This window comes from Capronia epimyces (assembly GCF_000585565.1).
Source record: "Capronia epimyces CBS 606.96 chromosome Unknown aczIQ-supercont1.1, whole genome shotgun sequence".
Classification (NCBI taxonomy): domain Eukaryota; kingdom Fungi; phylum Ascomycota; class Eurotiomycetes; order Chaetothyriales; family Herpotrichiellaceae; genus Capronia; species Capronia epimyces.
In genome coordinates, this window is record NW_006912904.1 from 3,400,481 (window position 1) to 3,422,818 (window position 22,338).

Consider the following 22,338-nt stretch of genomic DNA (forward strand, 5'->3'; position numbering starts at 1 on the left):
GGCAAGCACTACAAGCCCCATCACAGTGTGCGCTTCAATGAGATGAGTCCGTGTGTTACCATGACCACGACAGTCTAGGTTCTTTTACATATCAGCTTGCCCATTGCTTGGCCTCGGCCTGTGCATTTTTCAAGCACGCTTAATGTGACCATTTGCTTTTGGCTTGGCCACAGACCCATTTGCCTGTACGGAGTGCGATATGCGATCCAGTGCCTTGAATGCCCGGGCTGTGGTGGTAAGGCTGTTTGTCAGGAGTGCTGCCAGTGTTAGTCGGGTCGCTGCGAAGATGGCGGTAGTAGATACTCACCTCCAGGGATAACAATCCAGATGAAATTCATGAAGAAAAAGTAAAACCAGAAATAGTATGCCTCAGGCCGGCAGTACGTCTGGCTTTTGAAATAGTGGTCGAACAAGCAGGTAGCATAGTAGAGGACGTCTCCGTACAGCTGGCCAAGCGAAATGACTGCCTGCAGAGGATAGCGTAGAGGGTGGGCAGTGATGATCAAGTAGACCATCAGGAAGGACAGAGGGCCCCAGAGGAGCTGTATTTCTGTCAACATCTCCAGTGCCAATGCCTGAATGTGGGGGCTCATCTCATACCGCTGTTATCGTTTCCATACAGAGCACGAAGGGATCGGAGGTCAGGTAGCGGGAGTCTGATAGTGCATACTCTTTCCACAGTTGGCCGAAAAGGTCTTGTGCACTCCCCATTCGAGTATGATTGTATGCAAAATAGCCTTCAAAAAAGAGGTGAATGGCGCCAGCTTCCAAATGTCAGTCCCTTCTCGAACGAGTCTGTCTTTTCTTCCTTACTGAGGCAGAACCATAGTACAGCCAGCTTGTCCCCAGTTTTCAATCGAGGCGACACTCTTGAAGCAATGAGCCACCCGGCAGAGAGGACCACAACGCAGCAGGCGCCAAAGGTAGCCAGCAGCTGAAACAGGTCCATGTCATTGGCAATGAAATTCACGATTTCGGTCTCGATTGGGAAATAGGGATGAAGGGCCTTTATTTCAGGCAGCGGCACCGGGGGAGGAGATGAGGATCTTTTGGAAAACATGATGGCAGTCGGGGCTCCAGATTCGAGAAGGAGACTGTTCAAGGGCGCGTTGAAGGACGATTCCACGGCGCTCTCCAGGGAACGATACCGTGTCGATGGACGGGTGGTGATGTTTTCTCGTGACAAGACACGAGTGGAAGAGCAGCCTTACAAACAGCGCGTGAAGGATAATGACTGAAATTGAAGCCGAATGAACAACTGACTGCGCCGCTGGCTAGATTGGAGGCCCTGGGGTGTAGATTACTGGAAATAGTTGGACCACTGGCTGGAACCTGGACCGTACGCACTCGGGCAGCAGAATGGTGAATCCACTCCGGCGAGCTGATATCGCTTTTGTGAGAGCTCGCAGCTTGCACCTACGTAGCCTCAGGCCCCCAAGCCCTGCGCCTGCGCCTGCGCCTTGCCCCCCTCTACAGGAAGTTCATCTTCGAGCGTTTTCCTGTCAGCAGCGCTGTTCAACAAGATCTTACGTACTGAGAAAGCACAGCTGGTCTCGCTATACTAAAAAACATCCCAAGTCGAATATCTGCCATTCCTTTGGCGTGGGCGCAAACAGACGACCCCACGCCCTGATTCTACCCTACTGTGCAAGCTGTACTCCTAAACAGCGAGAACTTTCGCTGTTGGATCCAATCGGTAGCCTCTCTTTGACTCCCTGCTTTCCATCCTCCCGCTGTCACCACTCGCCATCCCAAATTCCCCTTTTGCCGGCCATGTCAATCACTGTTTGCTTCTCCCGCATGTTCCTGGAAAAGTGGACTTTCTCGCCTCCTGGGGTGGCCAAAGACCAACAAACCTCCAGGATGCGGGGCGAGCCAGCATCTACCGACGAATAGCCATTTGCTTCGCGTCATCAAAAGATCCTCGACATCACGGCCGAAGAAGCAGTGACGAATTTTTCACGGCCTCATTCCTCCATTCGTTGCAGGAAGCAGCCCATGCCAGAAGGCCCTGTCTAGAATTGCAGCTGCCAAAAAATCAAGATCTATCTTGTATCGCTATAAGTAGCTCTTGATTCCCTCGAGACTGGGCTCGCGTATTCCCCGGCCAGACTGCCAACGTGCCGTCTTGTCTCATTATAGCTGGCCGAAAAGGGCCTCAAACAATATCTTCCACTGGGTTTACAGAACCTTGACATTCTTTTCAACCTGAGTCACGTCGGCCAAGGCGGGTTGACCTCTTCCATTGACTTGTAGCATTGTCAGCAAGAGGGCGACTGTTGTCATGGCCAAACCTATCTTCTGTGCCACGCATCCGCGTGCGTGTAGTACCGCCTTCGAACGGGTTTGTGTCACTTGATTGTTTTCGAGGCCGAAATGCTGATAGAGTCAAGGTTTTCATGACCAGGAAAGACCTGGCCTGTGTTCATGAACCCTTTGGCGATGCATTCTATTATGGGTGAGTATGAAAGACGATGGGCCTCCAAAGCAGTGTCTGACCACCGCTCAGGCCCGAGAGACTGAGTGCTCGTTTTGAGGCCGATGAAGACACTAGAAAGGCCTCGGGGTTTAGTGAATCTACCTACAAGACGATCTTCGATCGACTAGATCGCGAAGAATCCGAGGTGTGATGCCGCTCAGGGAGTCTTGCTGTCATGCGGGCATCACTACAAGCCTGCGTGTTCTATGCTTACACCCAGCCCAGGGAAAACGTCTCTTCATCAAGGATATCATCTACTACTTGGTCCCTCCCGATCGCCAACCCGCACGAATTGCGCCCTCTTTGCATACGAAGAAGCGTGGCATCGGCACCGAATCGGAGAATGGAGTCAAGGCAACCAACGGAGAACACGAACCCCCTCGGGCCAGCAGTGTTCAGGGCGTGAACAGGGAGCCTCCGTTTCCATACTCTACCGATGGCGAGCCGGGAAACCCCACCGTCGTGCCGAACGTTTTGCTGGAGAAGTTCCATTTCACCTTCCTCATCCGGGATCCTCACTCGAGTATTCCCTCGTATTACCGTTGCACCATTCCTCCTCTGGACGAGATGACCGGCTTTTACGAGTTTTACCCGAACGAAGCTGGATACGATGAGCTGCGTCGATTCTTCGACTTTACCAGGGAAGCGGGTTTAGTAGGACACAAGGTTACCGGCCAAGCAGACGGGACTGCCAATGGCGAGGCAGACAAGCCCGAAACTTGCGTGATTGATGCTGACGATCTACTCGACAATCCGGAGGGCATTTTGAAGGCGTATTGCAAGAACATCGGCTTGGACTTTCGGCAAGAAATGCTCAACTGGGACAATGAAGAGGACCAAAGGCGTGCCAAGGCGGCCTTCGAAAAATGGAGAGGGTTCCATGAGGATGCCATTGATTCAAAGGATCTCAAGCCGAGGACTCATGTACGGCCCATTCTTGTCAGCACTTCTGATCCGAGCTAACCTGAGATAGAAGAAAGCTGCCAAATCCGAGGCTGAATGGGATGCCGAGTGGCAAGAGAAATACGGGAAGCAAGCTGCCAAAGTGATCCGGGACACGGTTGACCAGAATATGGAGCACTATCTCTACCTGAAGCAGTTTGCTGTCAAGGCATGACAATGATGCCGGCTGGTCTCGGGTGACAATTTGGGTCGAAACGGGTGTCTTTGCTGGGATGATCGATTTACGACAAACACGATGTAGGTTGCATGCTATTAATGTTAGTAGTTCTCGCTCGGGGTGGTATTGCTACCGCCTCATCAACTTAAGGGTTCCTTGTGTAGGGTGTTGTGTTGGTCGTATGTTAGATGTTGGTCTGTTTTGTAGACTGCGCTGCGACGTTTGCCCTGTTTGCTCATTGATTCCCCATCATCTGATCACTCGTAGCGTGCAGCCACCTGCCTAGGTAATTAGGATACACTTGGCACCACGTACTCTCTCCTGCTACTGTTTTCTGCGCAGTCATAGTCATGGCGACAGACCCCAGTGGCGGTCAGAAATGGCCTCGAGAAGGATACCGACCCGAATGGCTGGCAGTAAGTTTGAGAGCTCCGAGTGGAAGACCCCTTACCTTTGTGTAACCCCGCCATGGGATCCCTGCATGCTGACCTGACCGTGCGCAACAGCTCGAAGATGCGGCCGGGGGACGCTATGTCATGACGGGCGACTTTTCTGTCGACGTGCCTACCTACGATGCTGTCTTTGCCGGACTGGCCAAGCAATGGCCCCCCCTGCCTGAGGCGTTGACGGTCTGTAAGTGTGTCCCAAGACGTCGCTGTGTCCCCCGAGACAAGACGAAGACAAGGCTTAGGAGTCTAACGGACGGGGCCTCCAGGGGACGAAAAGACCGACAGTCAGCATGGCAGTCTGGACGTTCGCATCTACCAGCCGGCGTCCACCAAGCCTCTGCCTCTGATGGTCTATTTCCACGGCGGAGGCTACATCGCCGGCACCCTCGACACGGAGGATGCGCACTGCCGTATCTTTGCCGCCAAAGTGCCCTGCCTGGTAATCAGCGTCAACTATCCCAAGGCTCCGAAGGTGAAGATGGACGGCATTATCGACGTTGGTGCGCTATCTGTGCCGTGGGTCAGTCTCCCAGCTCCTCTCGTCTCCATGCTCTAGTCCATGATGGCCCTGACCCGAAAACCAGTGTCGGAACAGAGCCCATAAGCTCGGCCAAGATCCGTTCAAGACCATCCTCTGCGGCGGCTCGGCGGGCGCCTTCCTCGCCACTCAGATAGCGTACCGGTTCATGTGCGATGGCGATTCCACATCGGTGACTGGATGTGTGCTCCTGTGCCCTGTGGTGCTACACTGGGAGTACGACGGCAAGTATAAGCACATGTACACATCATGGGAAGACAACGGCAACAGTGGCGTGCCAGTGTTTGGCCTCGAATTGGCCAAGTTCATCTGGTGTAAGTGTTCTCCCGGCACGGTGTACGGCAGCCATTGCCTCTCACCCATGGTCGGTGGGCTGACAACCTCCAGCACATTACGATATTGATTTCACCAGTCCGCGGCACTTTCCCCTCCTCGCAGACGATCTTTCCAAGTTTCCCCCCTGCTACATCGTTACCGCAGAGAAGGACTGTGCGCGGGATGATGGGATTTTACTGGACTACAGGCTCCGGGAGAGCGGCGTCAAAAGCAAGCTCGACCATTACGCCGGCCTGCCTCACTATTTCCACGTCTTCCCAAGTTTAAGTCTGGCCCATGAGATGATGGCCAAGGCGGTGGATGGGGCGAGATTCGTGCTGGACTAGCCGCCTAACGACCTATGGTTGACATTGATGTTGCATCTAACCCTGACTATCTGTGTCAACGGACTCTCTCCGATCGGAGAGTGTATATACTTGTATATACTCCGTATATAGTATATAAATCTGGCTTAGATACAAAGAGACGATTTCCGCTCCATTAGGTGGCACTCCGTACTCTTTCACATACAAGCTGCTCACCCCATCTTTGGTTCCATCCCTCACGTGCAGGGTGTAGGCACAAGGTGTAGGGTGTGCTCAGGAATATCTGATGTCCACTGTCCACTGTCCACTATCCACCGGCCTCCCTCCTCCCTCCACCCTCCACCCTCCGCGATCCGCCCTCCTCCGAAAGAATGCTACCGAGTACTACTCTGTCCGTCTCAACACCCCACCACCACGTGTCCAAAGAGCCACTGCAGTTCCACTCCGGTGTCGGGCGATAGTAATGTATACGCTACTTATCACTTGGGAACTACTAACCAACGACGGATCAGGGCCGGATCAGCTACCAAGCCGCCCCAAGAGCAGGGACAGCCAATAAGGGCCATTGCCAGACGTGCCACCTCGCGAACAACCAGAATTCCAAATCAGGCAACCGACCTCGCTCGCTATACCTACGTACTCCGTACTCCTATGCGCATAAATAACGGACGAGGCTGCAGCTCACAGATTTGAGACTTGGGCCTGTGAGGCGATCTGTCGCCATCTACGTCCAAGACGCGTACAGTGCAACACGATAGATATCTTGCTTCCTGCGGGGCTCTATGTACAGAGGCCTCCGTACCGTAGCCACATTCTCGAAGGGCGAAAAAATCCCTCCCCCACGGTGCGGCCCGTCAAACCCTGCAAATCGTCAGGCGGGTTCAATTGTCGCAAAAGAAGCGGGGGCTAGAGCCACTAAAGGCAAAGCAAAGGGCAGCTGTCTCTCAAAGTTTCCACCTGACAGCTTCTACCTCTGCACTATCCACGCGTCTCTTCGCTTCGTCAGTCACTTCCTTTTTCGACTTCTGCAGCGAGGTGGAAAGGCTGCGTACGCAAGGTTGTGTTGTGTTGTGGCATCATGTGTCAGGACGAGGAAGCTGCGGGTCAGCAAGACAGTGACCAAGGGAGTCATATCGCACCTGACACTGTAAGACAAGCCCCCGTGTTGCTGAAGCTCGTGTCGGTCGAGCCCAACACAGACCTGTTGTTGACTGCGACTTGCTGGAATAGGACATTGACTCGAACGATTCGGCATACGGTGATGATGCGTGAGTGGCCTCCAGTCCATTCTACGGCCCGAAGGGGAAAAAGAGACGTGTCTCTCGGGAGGCCCATCAAACGCCTACCAGTGCTGACCTGATTTTTTTTTCTCCCTCCCCAGAATCACAGAGACGACGTCGATTTCGTCCTGGATAAGAGATTACCGCATCGAGAACGGCCGGACGTATCATTCTTTCAAAGATGGAAAATACTGGTAAGTCGGAGCTCTAATTGTTCCCAGCGCAATAACAAGACAAGACCATGGTCACTGACTGTCACGATCGCCTCGTTGCAGGGGCTCGAACGATGAGGAAGCAAACGAGCACCTTGACATCGGACACAACCTGTACATGAAGACACTCAATGGACGTTTGTTTCTAGCCCCCATCCATCCCACGCCATCACAGATCCTGGACCTAGGCACCGGTACGGGAGCCTGGGCGATCGACATGGCTGACATGCACCCATCCGCGCTGGTGATCGGGACCGATCTGTCGCCCATCCAGCCGACGTGGGTGCCGCCGAATGTGCGGTTCGAGATCGACGACATGGAAGCGGAATGGACGTTTGCCGAGAATCAGTTCGACTTCATCCACATCCGCGGCCTGCACGGCTCCATTACGGACTGGCCGGTCCTGTACGCGCAATGCATGCGCTGCCTCAAGCCCGGCGGCTACATCGAGCAGGCCGAGTATTCTGCGCAGTTCACTAGCGACGACGACAGCCTGCCGCGCGACGGCGGCATCGCGGCCTGGAACAAGGTCGGCCCGGAGTGCCACAGGGTACTCAATCGCGAGCTGCAAGTCCTGGAGAGCATGGGCCAGCATATGATCGATGCCGGGTTCGAAGAGGTCGTCCAACATCCCTTCAAGTGGCCCGTCGGGCCCTGGCCGCGGGATCCCACCCTCAAGGACCTCGGCCACTGGGCTCGCGCCCACGTCGAGACCGGCCTCGAGAACTGGACCTTGCGCCTGCTCACCTCTGTCCTCGGCTGGACGGCGGACGAGGTCAGCATTCTTTGCGCCAACGTCCGCGCCGAGATCCGCAGCTCGAGAGTCCATGCCGTTCATCGCATGAATATCGCCTATGGTCGTAAACCGGCCCCACTAGCTAGACATGATTCTCATTAGGGCGGGCAACAGTCACCACGGGAACATCGCCCGTCCGGGGTCGCCTCTTTTGCTTTTTTGGGGGGCCCGGAGAGTGTCCATGGCGCCCGTTTGGGGCAGGCGTTGATTGCGATTCTTCTTGGAATAAAATGGAATGAAACGAAACGAAACGAAAAGAAACCTGATGGGGGAAAAATTAGGGGATCGGAAAAGACTGCACTCAAGTCGCTGGTGGACACGGCGTTGAGGACGGATTACAGGGTGAACGATACGTTCGATACAGAGGAACGGGCGGTGAAACCGCATCATCTGGCAGGGAGCCCGACGACAAGATATGAGAGAGAAAAGGAGAAAAGGGGCCTGGCGCGAGAATGAGTAGAAAAATGAGTTGGTGTTGGAGGCAACAATTCAAGGAACGGCGGCAAATTGCGCTTCCACAAGGAATGTACAGGGGGATACGAATATATGGGAATAGGGACGACACGGGACAGCGAAGGCGTTGGAGGCTAGACATGACCGAGTTGATACATATGTACTGTATCTATATGCAGTCCACTACACTACGCAAACACTACGCAAACAAAACAGGGGATATCATGCACACCACACCACCACATCTCGCCTTTCCCCATCAGGTGGCCTAAGCCGAAGCAGTGCCTCGGGTACTCGCTCGTTCCAGTTCCAGATGGCCCGGGGTACAGTAGATCCGGTGACAGTTGACTTCTATATGGATTCTACCTCGATCCGTGCCTCAGCGCTCCCTCGTGTCACGCAGCCCATCTCGCCGAGCGCCGCCACTGTGCGAGATCTCCCGTCCAGATGACGACGGCTCGATCGGAGACACCGGTGCCGGTGCCGGTGTCTACTGACGCCGTGACCTCAGCCGCCTGTCGTGCAGCGTCGCCCGCAATGGCAAGGCCTTGGCCTTGATCCGCCGGCAAGTGTGCAGGCAGCAGTCTCTCCGTGCCGTCGTTCTGCCACGCCTCAAACAGCACAGCACGGTCGGCGTTTGAAGTGGTTGCTCCAAATTTCCGTCGAGCCATCTCATGTACGCGGCCGGCTTGTTGCGAATCGCCGACTTCCATGAGCAGAAGCCTCGCACCTAGGCCATGTATCAAGTCCATCAAAGGCCCGTAGAACACGTCACCTGGATCGGTGGCGGGGTTTCCGTCCAGTGATGAACCAGACACCGGGGGGACGAGTGCAATTCTGGGCTCATACTTGCGCACGCTCGACTCGGTTTTGCCGCCGGGGCCATAGTCTCGGGGCGAGATGTATGGAGGGTTCGAGATGATGACGTCCCATGGGGTGTGTAGGCCTGAAGCGTCATCATGGCCGGAGCCGCCCTTCTCAAAGAGTGCACGCATCTCGGTCGCGTTCAACCTTGCCGATTGGAGGATGTCCATCTGCCGAAAGGAGATATCCTGAGCAGCGTCCGTGCGGAGCAATCCGTTAGCGATGTTATGCTGTAGGTTTCTTTCTGCCAGATGAATTGCATCACTGCTTATGTCGCTGCCAAGTATCTCCAGATCCATGTTCTCGTTGGAAGCCACCTTCGATTGGGGCGCTTTGAGAAGCGAATGTAACAGCAGTGCTATACAGCCAGTTCCCGAGCATAGATCAAGGATCCTCAGTTTCTTGCGTCCGCCAACCGACGTCTGGCTACTGGGAGTAGCGCGGTGAAGCCATGAAAGGAGCAATCTGGCGACGTGTTCGGTGTAAGTCTCGGTCTCGGGTCTGGGTATGAGCACCGCTTTCCGGGTCAGTATCTCGAGATTGCCGAATGGTTGGCTACCGAGAAGATATTGTAGCGGCACCCCTCTCGCTCTTCTGGTCACATATCCGGCGAGAAGTCTCCGCGTGTGCGCAACCTCAGTATGGCGACCCAAAAGTGTATCCCGCAGTGCAGATTCGGTAGGTTGACCTGGGATGGGTTTGCTGTGTCCTCCGCGAACTTCACATTCGCGGACCGGATCCCACGGAGGTACGCCCGATGATAGTCGCCTGCTAGTGATGTCGAGTATCAGAGGGTGTTCTTCGTCGAGGCTGCCGGGTTTTTCTTCCCAGGATTGCTCCTCTCCATCTTTGCAAAATCGGTCACTATGCGTCCTGCCCGATGTAGGAACCAGAAGACCTTTACAGGCATGCCTTTGTGGCAGAGATCTCAAAACTCTCCTGGACCGCGCTGGCGGACGATCATGTTTCCGTCTCTTCGTAAGTACAGTATCGCGGGCGTGTTCCTGCAGCCAGCGAAGCTCATTCTGAGCGGAGTAGATGTCCCGGCAAACGCGTAGTAGAAGAGGGAGGAGAGGGTGTTGAGCGGCAGCCTGGCGAATTAAGGCTGGAGGCAGGCGTGGCATCTGAGAGCCATAGTGTTAGGATGCATTCAGAGCATTAGTAGGCAGTGTGGTAGTATGATGGATGCTGCGGTGTTGAGTGCGAGTCTTCTTCAGTGTCGCAGCCAACAACAAATCGCAGACGATTCCCCCATGAACAAGTAGTGGTGGGAGATATCTCGTCTGACTGAAAAGGTGGACTAATACGGTGGCACATTGAGCGCAGCTTGGTGAGACGATTTGTCTTGTCAGACGAAAGAGTTTTCGACTACAAAGAATGAGACATTCCAAAACTCAACCCAATACCTAAGCTGTGACGAGCTTCAGCCATTTCTGTATCTGTATACGTCTGTCGACAATACCCTCTCGTGGCATCTCATTGTTCTGTCGCTTGAGGTGAGCACTTTGTCTCCCGCTGGATCTCGGATCTCCGTTACACAGTCACGTCGTCTCTCCACTGCGGTCGATTTCGTGCCCTCAGACCTCATTGCCTCCCAGCTCGGTAAAGTGGTGAAGAACGTTATGTTGGATATGATATCCCCAGGGACGTTCACAGGACGGAGTCCCTGACTGGCTCAACACCCAGACCAGCTCACCGAGGCGAGGTGACCAACTTGAACATCTCTCGCGGCGTGTCCAATTCGAGCCACGTTGGGCAGGACATGTTGCTCCCGGCCCTTGATAAGTACGAGATCAAGTCAACCTGGCTTCCGTGGTCTCCCCAAGACCAATACTTGACTTCCCGTACATGATGGCAAAGATAAGAATTCCGGGATGCAGTGCATGTGAGTGGCCCGTCCAGTCTGCCGTCACCGCTCTTTGAGACTGGGGCACTTTGTTGCAGCGGACCGCACGGATTATGGATACACACATAAATTTGTTGCCCAACTCTCCCTTGGCAGAACAGGGACCGGGGACCGGGGACTGGGGACGTGCTACAGATGTCGATAGAGGTCGTGTCTGGATTGACAGGTAAGAAGCCTAATGGCTGGCTTGCTCTACGTGGACGCCCTCCCCCCCAAACATGGTAAGCGGGTCGGTCTGGAAAACTGTCACTCATTCATGCACCCTGGCTCCCAACGGTACTATCTTCAATCCCCATCAGAAATCTGGAGGGAATGGACTCTAGAAACCTCTCGATCAATGACGGGATGGGGCTATGTGGGTGCACGACTCTTCTCCGTCGAAGAAGAGCTCACTGGCAAGTCGATGTCGGGCCTGTCTTTCAGATGCTGCGTGAAAAAGGGTGCTGTGGGCATCGATCCACGTCTGAACGCAAGGTGATGGCCAGAACATTTTTACCTTTTGCTGCCAGCAAAACGAGTGTCTTGTCTTTTCTGCCAGGATTTATCCTTCAGTCAGTGGAAAGCCAGAGCTTCTGTCAATGCATGAGCGTCTCCTTAGATCGATCAATCAGCACAACGGAGTTGACTGATGTGCGTGGAAGCCGAAGGAGGCGCTGACGGCCACCTCCTCTCGTCTCTAGATCGCCAGGGGACACTGCATAGCAAGTATGGTATGGCGTGGTGATGAAGAGGACGATATCATCTTTGTCGATTGACTGTTGGAACAGAAGGTTCTCCACCATGCAGAAAGTTCAGGATTTGACAGCCGTATGCATTTGCATTCTGCTAGGCCTGGATCGGCATCTGCACAGGACCTGAAAGAGACTGTTGAGATGCTCCAGAGTACGGAGAGTATACTAGCCTGATAGTAGTCATGTCTGGAGTACACATGCGACCTGTCCACATGTCTCTCCCCTGCATGCGTATCCGTACTGTACCTGACATGGATCCTGCAGTAGTTACGCCTGTCCCCTGTGTGGCTTGCAGGCTGCATGCTACTGTCCCCCGTCCCTCATTTTTGGGTACGGAGGACAGTAGAGAGTCGGTCATTCCTGGCCGCCTCAGCACCAGTCAGCTAAGCGGATACCAGGCGGCCTCGATCTCTGTGCTACAGCATCCGTCCTTCGACCTCTTCCTCGACCTCGTCCGCCGCGGCGCACCAAGCAGCCTTAGACCGCACAGTATCCGTACTCGGTACAGTAGAACCATACAGTAGATCCGTACATACTACTATTACATAGGCACCTAGTAGTTAATGCCAGTCACGCGTGGGAGACGGGGCCGAAGGCTGACGGGGGCCGGATTGGCGCCTGTCAGCCTCCTTCCTCCTTCTCTTCCTCCTCACCGCTTTTCTGGGCCTCAACATCTTTTCTTCTTCCAGATGACGGTTTGCAGACCGGCACATGCAATTCCACCACTCCGTACTCCGTACACCGTACACACACACGAGCAACATGGACCGAGTTTCCAGTCCGCCATACGCTACCGAGACCGGCAGACCGCAGATCGGCCACACACAATCGCTGGCTTGGTGTGATACGTGAGATGGCCTGAACTTGAGCAGTCATCTCTATCTACGGAGTACTACTATTGTCCAACATCCCGGCACGACGAGACACCGCAAATGCTCGGCCCAGGTGAAACTGACGCCTGTCTCCAGAGTAGCGTGGTTTTTGTCTGCATCTGCATCTGCATCTGCACCTGCATTTGCATTTCCCCTTCCTTGCATGCATGCATGCTGCATCATCATGCCTGGCCTGGCAGACGAGAGAGACTATGGCAGAAGCCAGATGGTGTTGGACACACCTCCGTGGCCTAAGTCCTCTCTACTACGTGCAGTTAGTTCCTGTCATCCTACTAAGGGCCCGGGACCTGAACCCCCACACGGTCACCGCATCTTTGACAGCTGATGCAGTGCCGACCAGCAACACAGAGGAACTGACGGATCGATCTTCTGGGAAGTGTCCATTTGGGTCAAATGTGAGTGAGACGGTCGGCTGGCCCTGGTGGTTGGTGGTGGTGGTGCCTGACGGGAGCTCGCCATGCAGACACACACCGATCCGCCTCACCTCACCTCATCCAGCCCAGCCCGCCCCCAGCCCAGCCGACGTATGTACTATGTATATACGAAAAGTCTGACTTGATCATCGGCCTTAGGCCTGTATAAAGAGGCCTCGTCCGGTTCAGATGTGAAGTTTCTTCTACACATCCCCCAGCTGTCTATACTTTCTGACACGTATCCTCTCTCCCACATACTCACATACTCGCATAGTCACACACTCTTACACACGCTCACACAAAAAGCTACCGCATTCAAGGGCCGTCAAGTCAATCAAAGCCCATAGATTCACCATTCCTTAGCCCATCAACAGTCGCCTTCCCCGTCGCAGCCACTGCCACCATGGAGGCTCCAATCAACTTGGGTCGAGGTCACTACGATGTCTCTGGGATTCTCCGTCCCACGGGACCGCAGAGGCCATCTCCCAAGTGACTCGAACAAAGACGAATAGCACCCAGGACCTAGGACCCAGGAACCGGGACCCAGGGCTCAGGACCAGCAACAGCCACCCCATTGCTACCGCTTCGAGGTCAATTTATATCCGTCACCCCAATTTCCCCCCCGAGTTGGAGTCCAGTCAAGGAGTAGAACGGCATGAGCGACAGACACCGACACGGCCGCTCAAGCTCGCCGAGCAGAGAAACAGAAACACAGAGAAAGCATTTTCCGTCAAGCTTGTCCAGTGGGACGGTGGTCCCGAGCCGCGCCACTGCTGCGAGCACAACCGCATTCACCTCACCTTACTACACCACACCACAGCACATCACATCATTTCGACTTGTCAAGCAGTCTTCAGATAGACGTCGATGAATGCCAGTCCGGTCCAACAACGCTGTCGACGCATCGTCCACCCCACCTCAGAGCCTGTGAGGATGGTGTATTCGGCCGTGAACCTGACTGACTACACTACACTACGCTACGCTACACTACACTGGTCTGGTCGGGTCTGGTCTGGTCTGGTCTGCTTTCCGAGGGAGATGCAGGTTTCCCTTGAAGGAAGTCGAAGTCGATGGCCGTTCAGTCGTGTCATGGCCCCGAGAAGGAGGGACTTTCGAAGCCGAGCTGACACGACACGACGAGACACGGGGCGGATCACCATGGCATGGCAGGATGCCGGACCCAGATGCTGAAATAGACAAGTTTAATTAAGTAGGTAGGTACTAATTAGGTAGGGAGGGAGGGTATCCGTATCTGTATCTGAGACAGACGAGACTCGTATCTTCCGTTCGTACAACACATCCAGTCCTTTATGGCATCACACTTCTGGTAATAAGTTGGTCTTGGAAATGGCCATCGTTGAAGCGCGGCACCCTTCACTACCTACTTACTGGGCGGACTAAAGCGTCACAAATAAAACCAAAACCAAAACCAGAGCCAGAGCCAGAGCCAGATCCTTGTATAGCCATATACTGTAGTACTGTAAACCCTGATCCAGCACCAGCACCAGCAGAAAAGGTGTCAAGGCATCTACCACACCATTGCCCAGATCGACCTAAAGCTAAAGCAAATGCACGCAAAATGGGTATCTCGGTCTACAAACTCTAGGGGTGCCCGATGGCTAGTTCCACCACCATCAGCGTCAATAGTAACAACATTGACAGTAATGTCACGGGCCAGAGCAGCAAGGGGAAACAAACAAGCAAACAAATGATCCAGTCCTCGCCCGGCTTTGCTGCTGATCAAGTTGAGGCATGTCAGGGGCCGCCTAAGACGAGAATCGCAGTACTGAATTTCAAGAGTGATTGGATTCAACATCTTTCCAATCTCCCAATCTCACTCTCAAGCACAGCAACCAGACTCTCGGTCGCGGCTTCAATCTTGGAGCGTTCCACATGAGTCAGTTGGCCCAAAACCCAGGCACTTACATCGTGGCTGTCCCTGGAAGACGGGCGTGAAATCCCGATCCCGATCTTGATGAGACAGTCACCTAAAGAACCGAGCTGGCCGCCTGACCTTAGTGATTGCTGGATCGATTTGATGCCGTTGTGGCCTCTGGGGCTTGACTCGCCGCGGCGGAGTTTGATCGTGCCTGTGGAGGACTCGAGCTCGTCATGGAGCACAACCAACGCCGTCACAATGTCCGACGATGATGACCGCTGTAAGTCGTTGAAAAGCTTCCAGGCCTTGAGTGTTCCTGTGCCCGACACGTTCATCATGCTTGAGCTCTGCCAAAGTGTATATTCTGGTCTCCCAACATCTGCCCCGAAACTGGAACTTCCGCTGCCTAGAGCTTTGGATACCGAGGGCGGAGGTAGGTTCAAACGTGTGGCGAGCGATTTGAGCAGGATGTGTCCCGCCGAATGGCGAGTCGTGTGGTATGGTGGCGGATTGCCAATGGATGCCACAAGCAGGCGCACCGAGCGCGCGGGAGTCGGAGACATTTGGAGCGCTCGGGGGTCCTTGGGCCTGCGGATTCGCAGCGGGGAGGGTATGATAGGGGACAGCAAGGGATTTTCGTCGATGTCCGGAGGGGGTGGTTTGGTAGAGATTATTGGATTGACAGGTCGTCGTTTGATGGTTGCGACATGTTGAGGCCGAGGCCGAGGTTCGCGCCGACCGTGAGGGTGAGGGTTATAGTGACGGGATGGATGTTGTTCGACAGGTTCAGCCCAGTGCAACTCTTGTTCGTCGTCGTGGTATTGGACGTAGCTTAGTGTATGATGGTCCTGCGAAAACGACGGACGCTGTTGACGACCATCGACTAGCTGTGCTGCGCTGGATTTAGCCATGGCCCCTATTCTTCGACGGCACAGGGCTGGGAGTACATTGAGAGGAGTTGAGTGAAGCTTACCTGTGTCGGAAATGAATGACTACGGGTTAGTCCTTGTGGTGGCACTGGGCTTTGTGTTGAGTTCCTTTGTCAACCGAGAAAGATCGAGGGAATAGTGACAAAGCCGGAAATTCTGCCTGCGTCACTTTGCATTTTGTCAGCTTCGGCCGCTTCCAGTTAGTCTGCCAAGAAGCGTACTCGGAACTTGTAGAATGTGATGTCATAGCTGTGCATGACTCGAAAGTTCAAGCCTGGATATGCACCACGTGAAGACCCCTGACTCGCCGCCATATATGCTGGTGTCTCAAGGACAGGCCACTGTATCTTGTATCTGGTACCATGCCCGCCGGATGGTCCTTGTACAGGGGTGTCAAGGTCAAGTGTCACATCAGCTCGGTACATGCAAATTAGTAGCTGCTGAGAATTGCAGCTCACATCAGTCGTTGGTGGTCGGGGATGATTGATGGTGACAAAGTGCAAAGTGCGCCGTCATTCCAGTCGTCACGCCCGGAGATCAGCCCTCATATCGTCGTCGCGTCACGTCGTTTAATCCGATCTCGTCATCGTCCAAGGGGTAAAGCCGATCCAGGGTCCAATCCGTGCTCGTTGCTTGCGGTGGCCTGGGGACCGACGCGGCACTGCTGTTACTGCTAGGAGCTGGGTGGGCCTCAATATCGATTTCTTTCTCCTGGGCCGCCGAACCTCGCTGCCATGATCTCGCATGCATGTCCGATTGTTTGTCGGTAACATCGTGCGCCTTGTGGGGAGTGGTCGGATGCCAGAATCTCCTCGTGGTCTCGCTTGCCCGGCTGGCCTGTCGCGAGGTCGGATGGCTTTCCAATGTGACAGCACCGAGACTGTAACCGTGAAGATCCCTGGGCTGGCCCCCTTGCATCCGATCCACCGTCGAGTCGCCCAAGAAGGATCGGAGGTTGAATGCCCTTCGGATCAGAGCCCAGCTGTAGGGCATGTTGGCCACGATCATCGCAGTGCTTGCTTCTCGGCAATACCAAAACACCCATTCAGAGCTGTAGGGTTGGGTGAAACTCAGTCGCTTGCTCAATATCGCGCAGAGCATGGTGAACAATCCGAGACTGAAAGGGAAGACGAGGAGAAGCTTGCGCTTGAACTCGAGATGGGCCTTGAGAAAAAGCGGCAGAGGGATGGACATGATCAGGATGTCGCTCGTCAAGTTGAAGACCAAATTGGTGATGAGGTGGTGCAACGCTGTGCTACATTGCTGGTTGTCGGTGGGCACTGCCCAGTACTCGTGGAAGGGCCGGCACCAGACTGCGAAGTAGAGAACTTCCATGACCACATACGTGAGTCCGACGTATATCGCCGCCCCCTTGACGACCAGATTTTGAATGAGGTTTTGGGTCAGGCGCCAGTAGAGGAGGAGTAAACAGCACTTAGTCCCCCACTGGACGGCACACATGCATTGCTCGACCAGGAGGATGGTCTTGGAGCCAAACCTCCGGTCCGAGATCTCTTGCGGCGTCAGCACAACCGGGTGCGCAGGATCAATGAGGTTCGTCGAGACTTCCAAGTCGATGTTGAGGAAGACGATGAGGATGGTATACAAGCACTGCGCAAGGTCAACAGCTCATCCGGCGAACTATCATCTCCGATGTCTGGCAAAGATCGACCTACCGTCAGGAACCCCATGAGGCCATCTTCTATTTGGAGTCGTAGGAGGGATTTGAAGTGCAGGAGCCGTGCCACCCTAGGAATGTGTCAGCCGTGCGAGTTGCTGAGTACTGCGTACTGCCTCCAACGAACGATCTTGGGTCGCATACATTCGGGCAATGACCATGGAGATGGTCGCCGCATACCAGATCCATGACTCCGCCGAGAAGGAGGTCATTCTGTGCGTAAGGCGCGGGGCCTTAGCGGGTGGTAGGACAAGTGAGGAATGGGTGAGTCTGGCTGAAGTGTTCAGCGCCTCGATTTATCGAGACGTCGGATGAGGCCGATGTGAGGTGTCGGCGGTGTAGATCGACATGTTGGAAAAAAGGTCGAGTATAACGGTGACGGTGAGCAGGACGGAAGAAGAATCACGATCGAGTATCGCTTGAGAAAACAGCAGTTTCACCTGCAAACCGGAGAGAGGAGCAGCGGCAGCGGGAGTGATAAGGGAAGGAAAAGCATGGCAATAGCAGTCACCTAGGTATACCTCCGTACATGCTCTGTACAGCACGAGCGAAGCTCAGCCAACGCAATCCAACCCAGCCCAACTGTCTCCGGTACAGTGTGGAGGGAGCCGACGACGCGGGATGTGCATGACAGACGTACATAGTCACCTAGGTCACCTAGGTACGGATACTCGTAGCAGGTGATAGCGCATGGCATGCCTGACCCATAGGCTTAGGAGGCTTGGGATAAGGAAGACACCAAAGACTGCCCAGTGCCCACTGCCTGACGCCAGTTGATGGTGATCTTCATATCATGATGCAGGGGGGAGCTGCTCGGTCCCTGGTGGCCCCAGAGCTAAGATAAACTAACCAGACGCCATCGGGGGGCACAGCGGGTGAGGGAGCAGGAAGTATAGGTAGGAAGCAGGGTCTCCTAAGTCTCCTGCTGCAGAACAAAGTTCCTACTAGATGCCTACTATTAATTACCTAGGTAGGTCACAGCAGGCTTGGGACTCGGGAGGCCTGAAGACCCTGAAGACCCCCGAGTCCTTATCTCAGGGACCGTGTGTAGTAGTATGTGTACTGTACCTCTGTATCCCTACACTGTATCCGTACTCCGGCCTCCGTGGCTGGAGTGAGTCCAGCTTCATGTATGTATTAATTACTACTAGGTACTCCGTATTCGAGTCGCCATTACTGTGTTACGTGTATATCCCGGGGTATCATGTTCCGTCCCATCTTCTCGTTATCCAGGCCGTTATCCAGGCCGTTATCCAGGCCGTTATCCAGGCCGTCCAGCCGTCGTCCTCCTTATAAACCTGTCCTCCGTGCCAAGTATCCGTAGGTAGATCAGAGATCAGAGCTCAGCCCGCTGGAAGAATGAATTACAGCTTGCGGGTGGCGCTCGCCTGCATTTTGCGCAATGCTTCCCGGTGCAGCCCTTGCATCTCTGGCCGTCTCATGGCCTGGTCCATCGCATACTGTTTCTCTCGCTGTGCGGCGCGCTGGTATTCCCCCACCACTTTCTGGTTCTCCTTGTCCGCCCTCATCTGCGCCCACCCGGCTTCAGCAGAGGCGCCGCCGAGCCCGTTGCTCGTGGCCCGATCCTGCTGCGATAGCCGCCACTCGGCCAGGAGCGATTGACGGCGGTCGAGGTCGCTTCTCCCATCTCGACGGGCTGGCTGTCGCGAGTGGTAAGAGTCGAGTCGGGTCTCTCCGCCGTAAGGGCTTGCAGCGCCAACGCCGTCGTGCGGCGTGTCAGTGTATGGCCGTATGCCGCTAGACCTCGGCAGCGGTGCCGAGAACCGCCTCTGTGAAGGAGTCATGTACGGCGTGCCTTCAGAGGCACGGCGACTGCTCGATCTTGGATGGGGGAACACGGTCGGCGTGTTTTCGTCAATCGGAGTCGTGACGAGGGAACCTGTCCAGTCAGGGTTGAACATCTTCCGGCTGCTTCTGTTGCCCGGCGTTCTTAGGGATTGCAATTGCATGGATCCAGACCGGGATGAGACCTGCGGTCTACCGCTCCGTCTCGCCTGCTCGGGAAGAGACCTTCTTTTGGCGGTCAGGCTCAGACCAGGGCCAGGGACAATGCCAACCCCAGTACCACCAGCCTTGACTCGGTGAATGGCACTCCCTGCCGGTACAACCTTGACATTGGGGTCTCTGGAAAGCAGGATATGCTCGGTGGCTGCCGTGGATGGAGCCAGACGTGTGGCCAGCTCGTCCTCAACACCACTGATCGTCTCTGGTTCGTCAAAAACCGGGACATCTGCGGCGGCAATGTGTTTTGCCCATTCGTTGGTTCGATAAGACAAGACCACGTTCGAGAGCTGGCTGGGCACCTGTGCGAGAGCAGTTTGTGTCAGAGTCTCAACACTAGACCCAGCGCCCTCTGAGCCTTGCGACAGACGCCGACCATTTCCACCTTCATCCGTGTCGCTTCCAAGCACGTTCACATTCAACGCCTCATTATCTGTATCCAGAGTGGCCGCGGCCGAGGATGCCCTGCTGACCGGTCTCTCGGGGCCGAGAAGGTGTTCTCGAGACTCGGACGCGACACCGTGAGTCGGACTGAGACGCTGAGTCAGTGCGGAGGGTGTTGCTTGAGAGCGCCGTCTTGATGGCGGACGCTCGTCCACTTCCTCCGATTTCGCCGTATGCACGCTGACTTGCTGGTCGCGGCCAGAGTCGCTCATTGCCTTCACATCGGTACTAGATTCGCCACTTTGTCTCTGCTCGCTGCATAGCTCGACGCATTCCTCGAGCGTCTCAAGTGATTTTGGGCGTCCCTTGAGAGCATCCTGTTCGGTCTTCTCCTCGACCTCTTCAATGACGTCCACAGTGACCGAGCTTGGGCGCTTACGTCCCGAAACATCCATCTCTAGGCTCGCCGAGGGCGACGGCGACGGCGATGGCGATACCGGTGCAACGGTGACCACAGAGACCTGGGAATACTGCTTGTCGGGATGTGCATCTTGCCATAGGATGGTATTTCCTTTCCCCTGATGTCTGTCGCCGTAATGCCGCTCCCATTCCGACTTCTCTCTTTCGTTCTGGCGCTCGAGGTGTCGACCTAAGGCGGCCTCGATCGCATCGTTCTGGAGCCCGTCCTCTCGGTCTAGCATCTCTCTTTCCCTCTGCTTGGACCTGATCACCTTCCAAAGTTTGATCTGGGAGAGTAGGCCGATAATGGTGCCGATTATAACAATGGCGATTTCGACTCGAATGCCCCGTGTCTGGGGATACGTAGTGGTGTTCAAAGGGAACAGGTTGTCATTGATGTCCCAGAGATAGATCCAGAATTCTTTCATGCCAGCCTTCGTAAGGCAATCAATCCCAAGCATGAATGCAGTAGCTCCGGCGAACGACGTGGATACGATCAACCCATAAGGCCGAGTGTAATGGGTCCACGACAGTGCCCAGGGCACAAGGCAGAAGACCCCGATGAAAACGCCTTTCCCACCCGAGCTTCTGACGAGGCCGCCATGCCTCAACGTGAGTAACCACATGCTCAAGCAGAACCCTCCCAAGAGACACCCAAGACCTTCAGTGAAATCCTTGAAAATGAGGGCTCCCGCACCAAAGATGACGCCTGCCATGACAATTGCGACCAAGTAACCCCCTTGGATGGCGTCCCTGACCGGAGGGTCCATCACATAGACGACGAGAGCCGTAGTTGCGATGCTGGCCAGGAAGCCCGACGATAGGAAGACCTGGACCCATCTGTTCTTCACTCCAACCAAGGCATATCCCGAACCCAAGATGATGAGCAAGACACCAGCCGTTCCAAATGCAGGAGTGATCTTTGGCTTCAGCGGCAGTTGGTCTGGATGTGTCTCACCCAAGGCGGTGGCTGTGTGGTACGCATTGGGAGGGGAGGCAGTCGGTACGTCGAAGGTGGTGGTGGTGGTGCCCTTGGAAGGTGTCGGCGTCGTCTTGGGAGAGGTTGTTTCGTCAGCTGCCCCCGGGCCGGACGACTTAGGATTTTCTGTAGAGGTCGTGGAGTCGCCTGTTGGTGTGCTGGTTTCGGATGCGGCTTGGTCTATCGACGAGCTGGGAGTGTCGGTGGTTAGGGTGGGAAAGCTCTCGGCTGCAGTGTCTTGCCGCCGTAGTATATCGATATTCGTGCCACGCAGGCCAGAGGCTCTCAGCGGTAAAGCCCATCCCAACAGAGTCAATGCGACGAAGTAAGCTGGTCTCATGTTTAGCCGTGCCGGGCGATTGCATATAGCTGGCCGGGTGTCCTCTCATTCACGAGCAAGAGGATTTCACGCTCAATAACAAGGACAGGCGAGGGTTACACTTCCACGTCAGGGCGCAGCGTTTCCCCAGAAATGGCTCCAACCATGGACGTGGTCCCAGCTGGGGAAATACACTGGGAACAGGAAATGCAGACCAGACTCAAATGCCACCGAACAATGAACCTCCCCACACCAACAATGGCAGCAGCGGCAACCGTAATGATAACTTCTGAGCGAAGGAGACACTGAAAGAACTTGAAGCGCGACTAAGCAGGCCTTAAAGCTGGGGAGGAGAGCGAGCGCCCGGCAAGATTTGATGGTGACGAAGCCAGCCACCAGCTCCTCGGACCTACCTTTTCGGACATGATAAGATCCAACGGTCAACCGCTATGAGAAGCAAGCGAGAACAAGTCGACTGGAAACGGGCAACTAGTTTCGGGAGAGGCGCTGCCGCTAAAGGGACCAGGCCATGCACATTGCATTGCACTGCATGGCGGTGGGAGATACGGGGTGTCCGTACCGAGGACAGCAGTACCCTTGGAGGCGGCAGCAACACATGGGAGATCGGCCAGGGAAATTTGGTTGGAAACCGGAATGGGACTGGGAGACGAGAGGGCGAAAGTGGACAATATCCGGAACGTGGTCGCCAGTGATTCGGCTCTCAGCTCTCGACAAGGAAGGTGGCTATTTTGGTCGAGACATGACGGAGGCGGGCATGTGAGGAGAGGTCGGCTACTCCGTATAGGATACAGGATCTTCCACTTGACCTGTGGCCACCTTCGTCCTGCATGATTGTTGTCCTTGTCCATGCCAACCAGCAAGGTGTCTGGACCATGGGTGGCTGCAGTATTATT

The 22,338-nt window shown here is 55.0% G+C and overlaps 8 protein-coding genes across 8 annotated transcripts; 3 read left to right on the top strand and 5 right to left on the bottom strand.

Moving 5' to 3' along the window:
- Positions 1 to 129: 129 nt before the first annotated feature.
- On the bottom strand, positions 130 to 1,060 carry A1O3_01242 (uncharacterized protein; the record flags this gene model as incomplete). Its single annotated transcript, XM_007731390.1, has 4 exons — positions 130 to 257; positions 308 to 542; positions 601 to 764; positions 814 to 1,060. 4 exons carry the CDS (start codon positions 1,058 to 1,060, stop codon positions 130 to 132), a joined length of 774 nt encoding a protein of 257 aa, XP_007729580.1.
- A 1,224-nt stretch (positions 1,061 to 2,284) lies between these two features.
- A1O3_01243 (uncharacterized protein) lies at positions 2,285 to 3,596 on the top strand (the record flags this gene model as incomplete). Its single annotated transcript, XM_007731391.1, has 5 exons — positions 2,285 to 2,344; positions 2,394 to 2,458; positions 2,510 to 2,624; positions 2,705 to 3,403; positions 3,453 to 3,596. 5 exons carry the CDS (start codon positions 2,285 to 2,287, stop codon positions 3,594 to 3,596), a joined length of 1,083 nt encoding a protein of 360 aa, XP_007729581.1.
- Positions 3,597 to 3,949: 353 nt separating this feature from the next.
- Positions 3,950 to 5,248, top strand: A1O3_01244 (uncharacterized protein; the record flags this gene model as incomplete). Its single annotated transcript, XM_007731392.1, has 5 exons — positions 3,950 to 4,015; positions 4,106 to 4,232; positions 4,315 to 4,568; positions 4,633 to 4,900; positions 4,974 to 5,248. The coding sequence occupies 5 exons, from the start codon at positions 3,950 to 3,952 to the stop codon at positions 5,246 to 5,248; spliced, it is 990 nt and encodes a 329-aa protein (XP_007729582.1).
- Positions 5,249 to 6,305: 1,057 nt separating this feature from the next.
- On the top strand, positions 6,306 to 7,617 carry A1O3_01245 (uncharacterized protein; the record flags this gene model as incomplete). The annotated part of the gene is made up of 4 exons (XM_007731393.1): positions 6,306 to 6,374; positions 6,458 to 6,495; positions 6,609 to 6,701; positions 6,783 to 7,617. The coding sequence occupies 4 exons, from the start codon at positions 6,306 to 6,308 to the stop codon at positions 7,615 to 7,617; spliced, it is 1,035 nt and encodes a 344-aa protein (XP_007729583.1).
- A 746-nt stretch (positions 7,618 to 8,363) lies between these two features.
- On the bottom strand, positions 8,364 to 9,956 carry A1O3_01246 (uncharacterized protein; the record flags this gene model as incomplete). The annotated part of the gene is made up of 1 exon (XM_007731394.1): positions 8,364 to 9,956. One exon carries the CDS (start codon positions 9,954 to 9,956, stop codon positions 8,364 to 8,366), a length of 1,593 nt encoding a protein of 530 aa, XP_007729584.1.
- Positions 9,957 to 14,584: 4,628 nt separating this feature from the next.
- Positions 14,585 to 15,565, bottom strand: A1O3_01247 (uncharacterized protein; the record flags this gene model as incomplete). Its single annotated transcript, XM_007731395.1, has 1 exon — positions 14,585 to 15,565. One exon carries the CDS (start codon positions 15,563 to 15,565, stop codon positions 14,585 to 14,587), a length of 981 nt encoding a protein of 326 aa, XP_007729585.1.
- Positions 15,566 to 16,120: 555 nt separating this feature from the next.
- A1O3_01248 (uncharacterized protein) lies at positions 16,121 to 17,473 on the bottom strand (the record flags this gene model as incomplete). Its single annotated transcript, XM_007731396.1, has 3 exons — positions 16,121 to 17,194; positions 17,260 to 17,332; positions 17,406 to 17,473. The coding sequence occupies 3 exons, from the start codon at positions 17,471 to 17,473 to the stop codon at positions 16,121 to 16,123; spliced, it is 1,215 nt and encodes a 404-aa protein (XP_007729586.1).
- A 1,152-nt stretch (positions 17,474 to 18,625) lies between these two features.
- A1O3_01249 (uncharacterized protein) lies at positions 18,626 to 21,445 on the bottom strand (the record flags this gene model as incomplete). Its single annotated transcript, XM_007731397.1, has 1 exon — positions 18,626 to 21,445. One exon carries the CDS (start codon positions 21,443 to 21,445, stop codon positions 18,626 to 18,628), a length of 2,820 nt encoding a protein of 939 aa, XP_007729587.1.
- Positions 21,446 to 22,338: the final 893 nt, after the last annotated feature.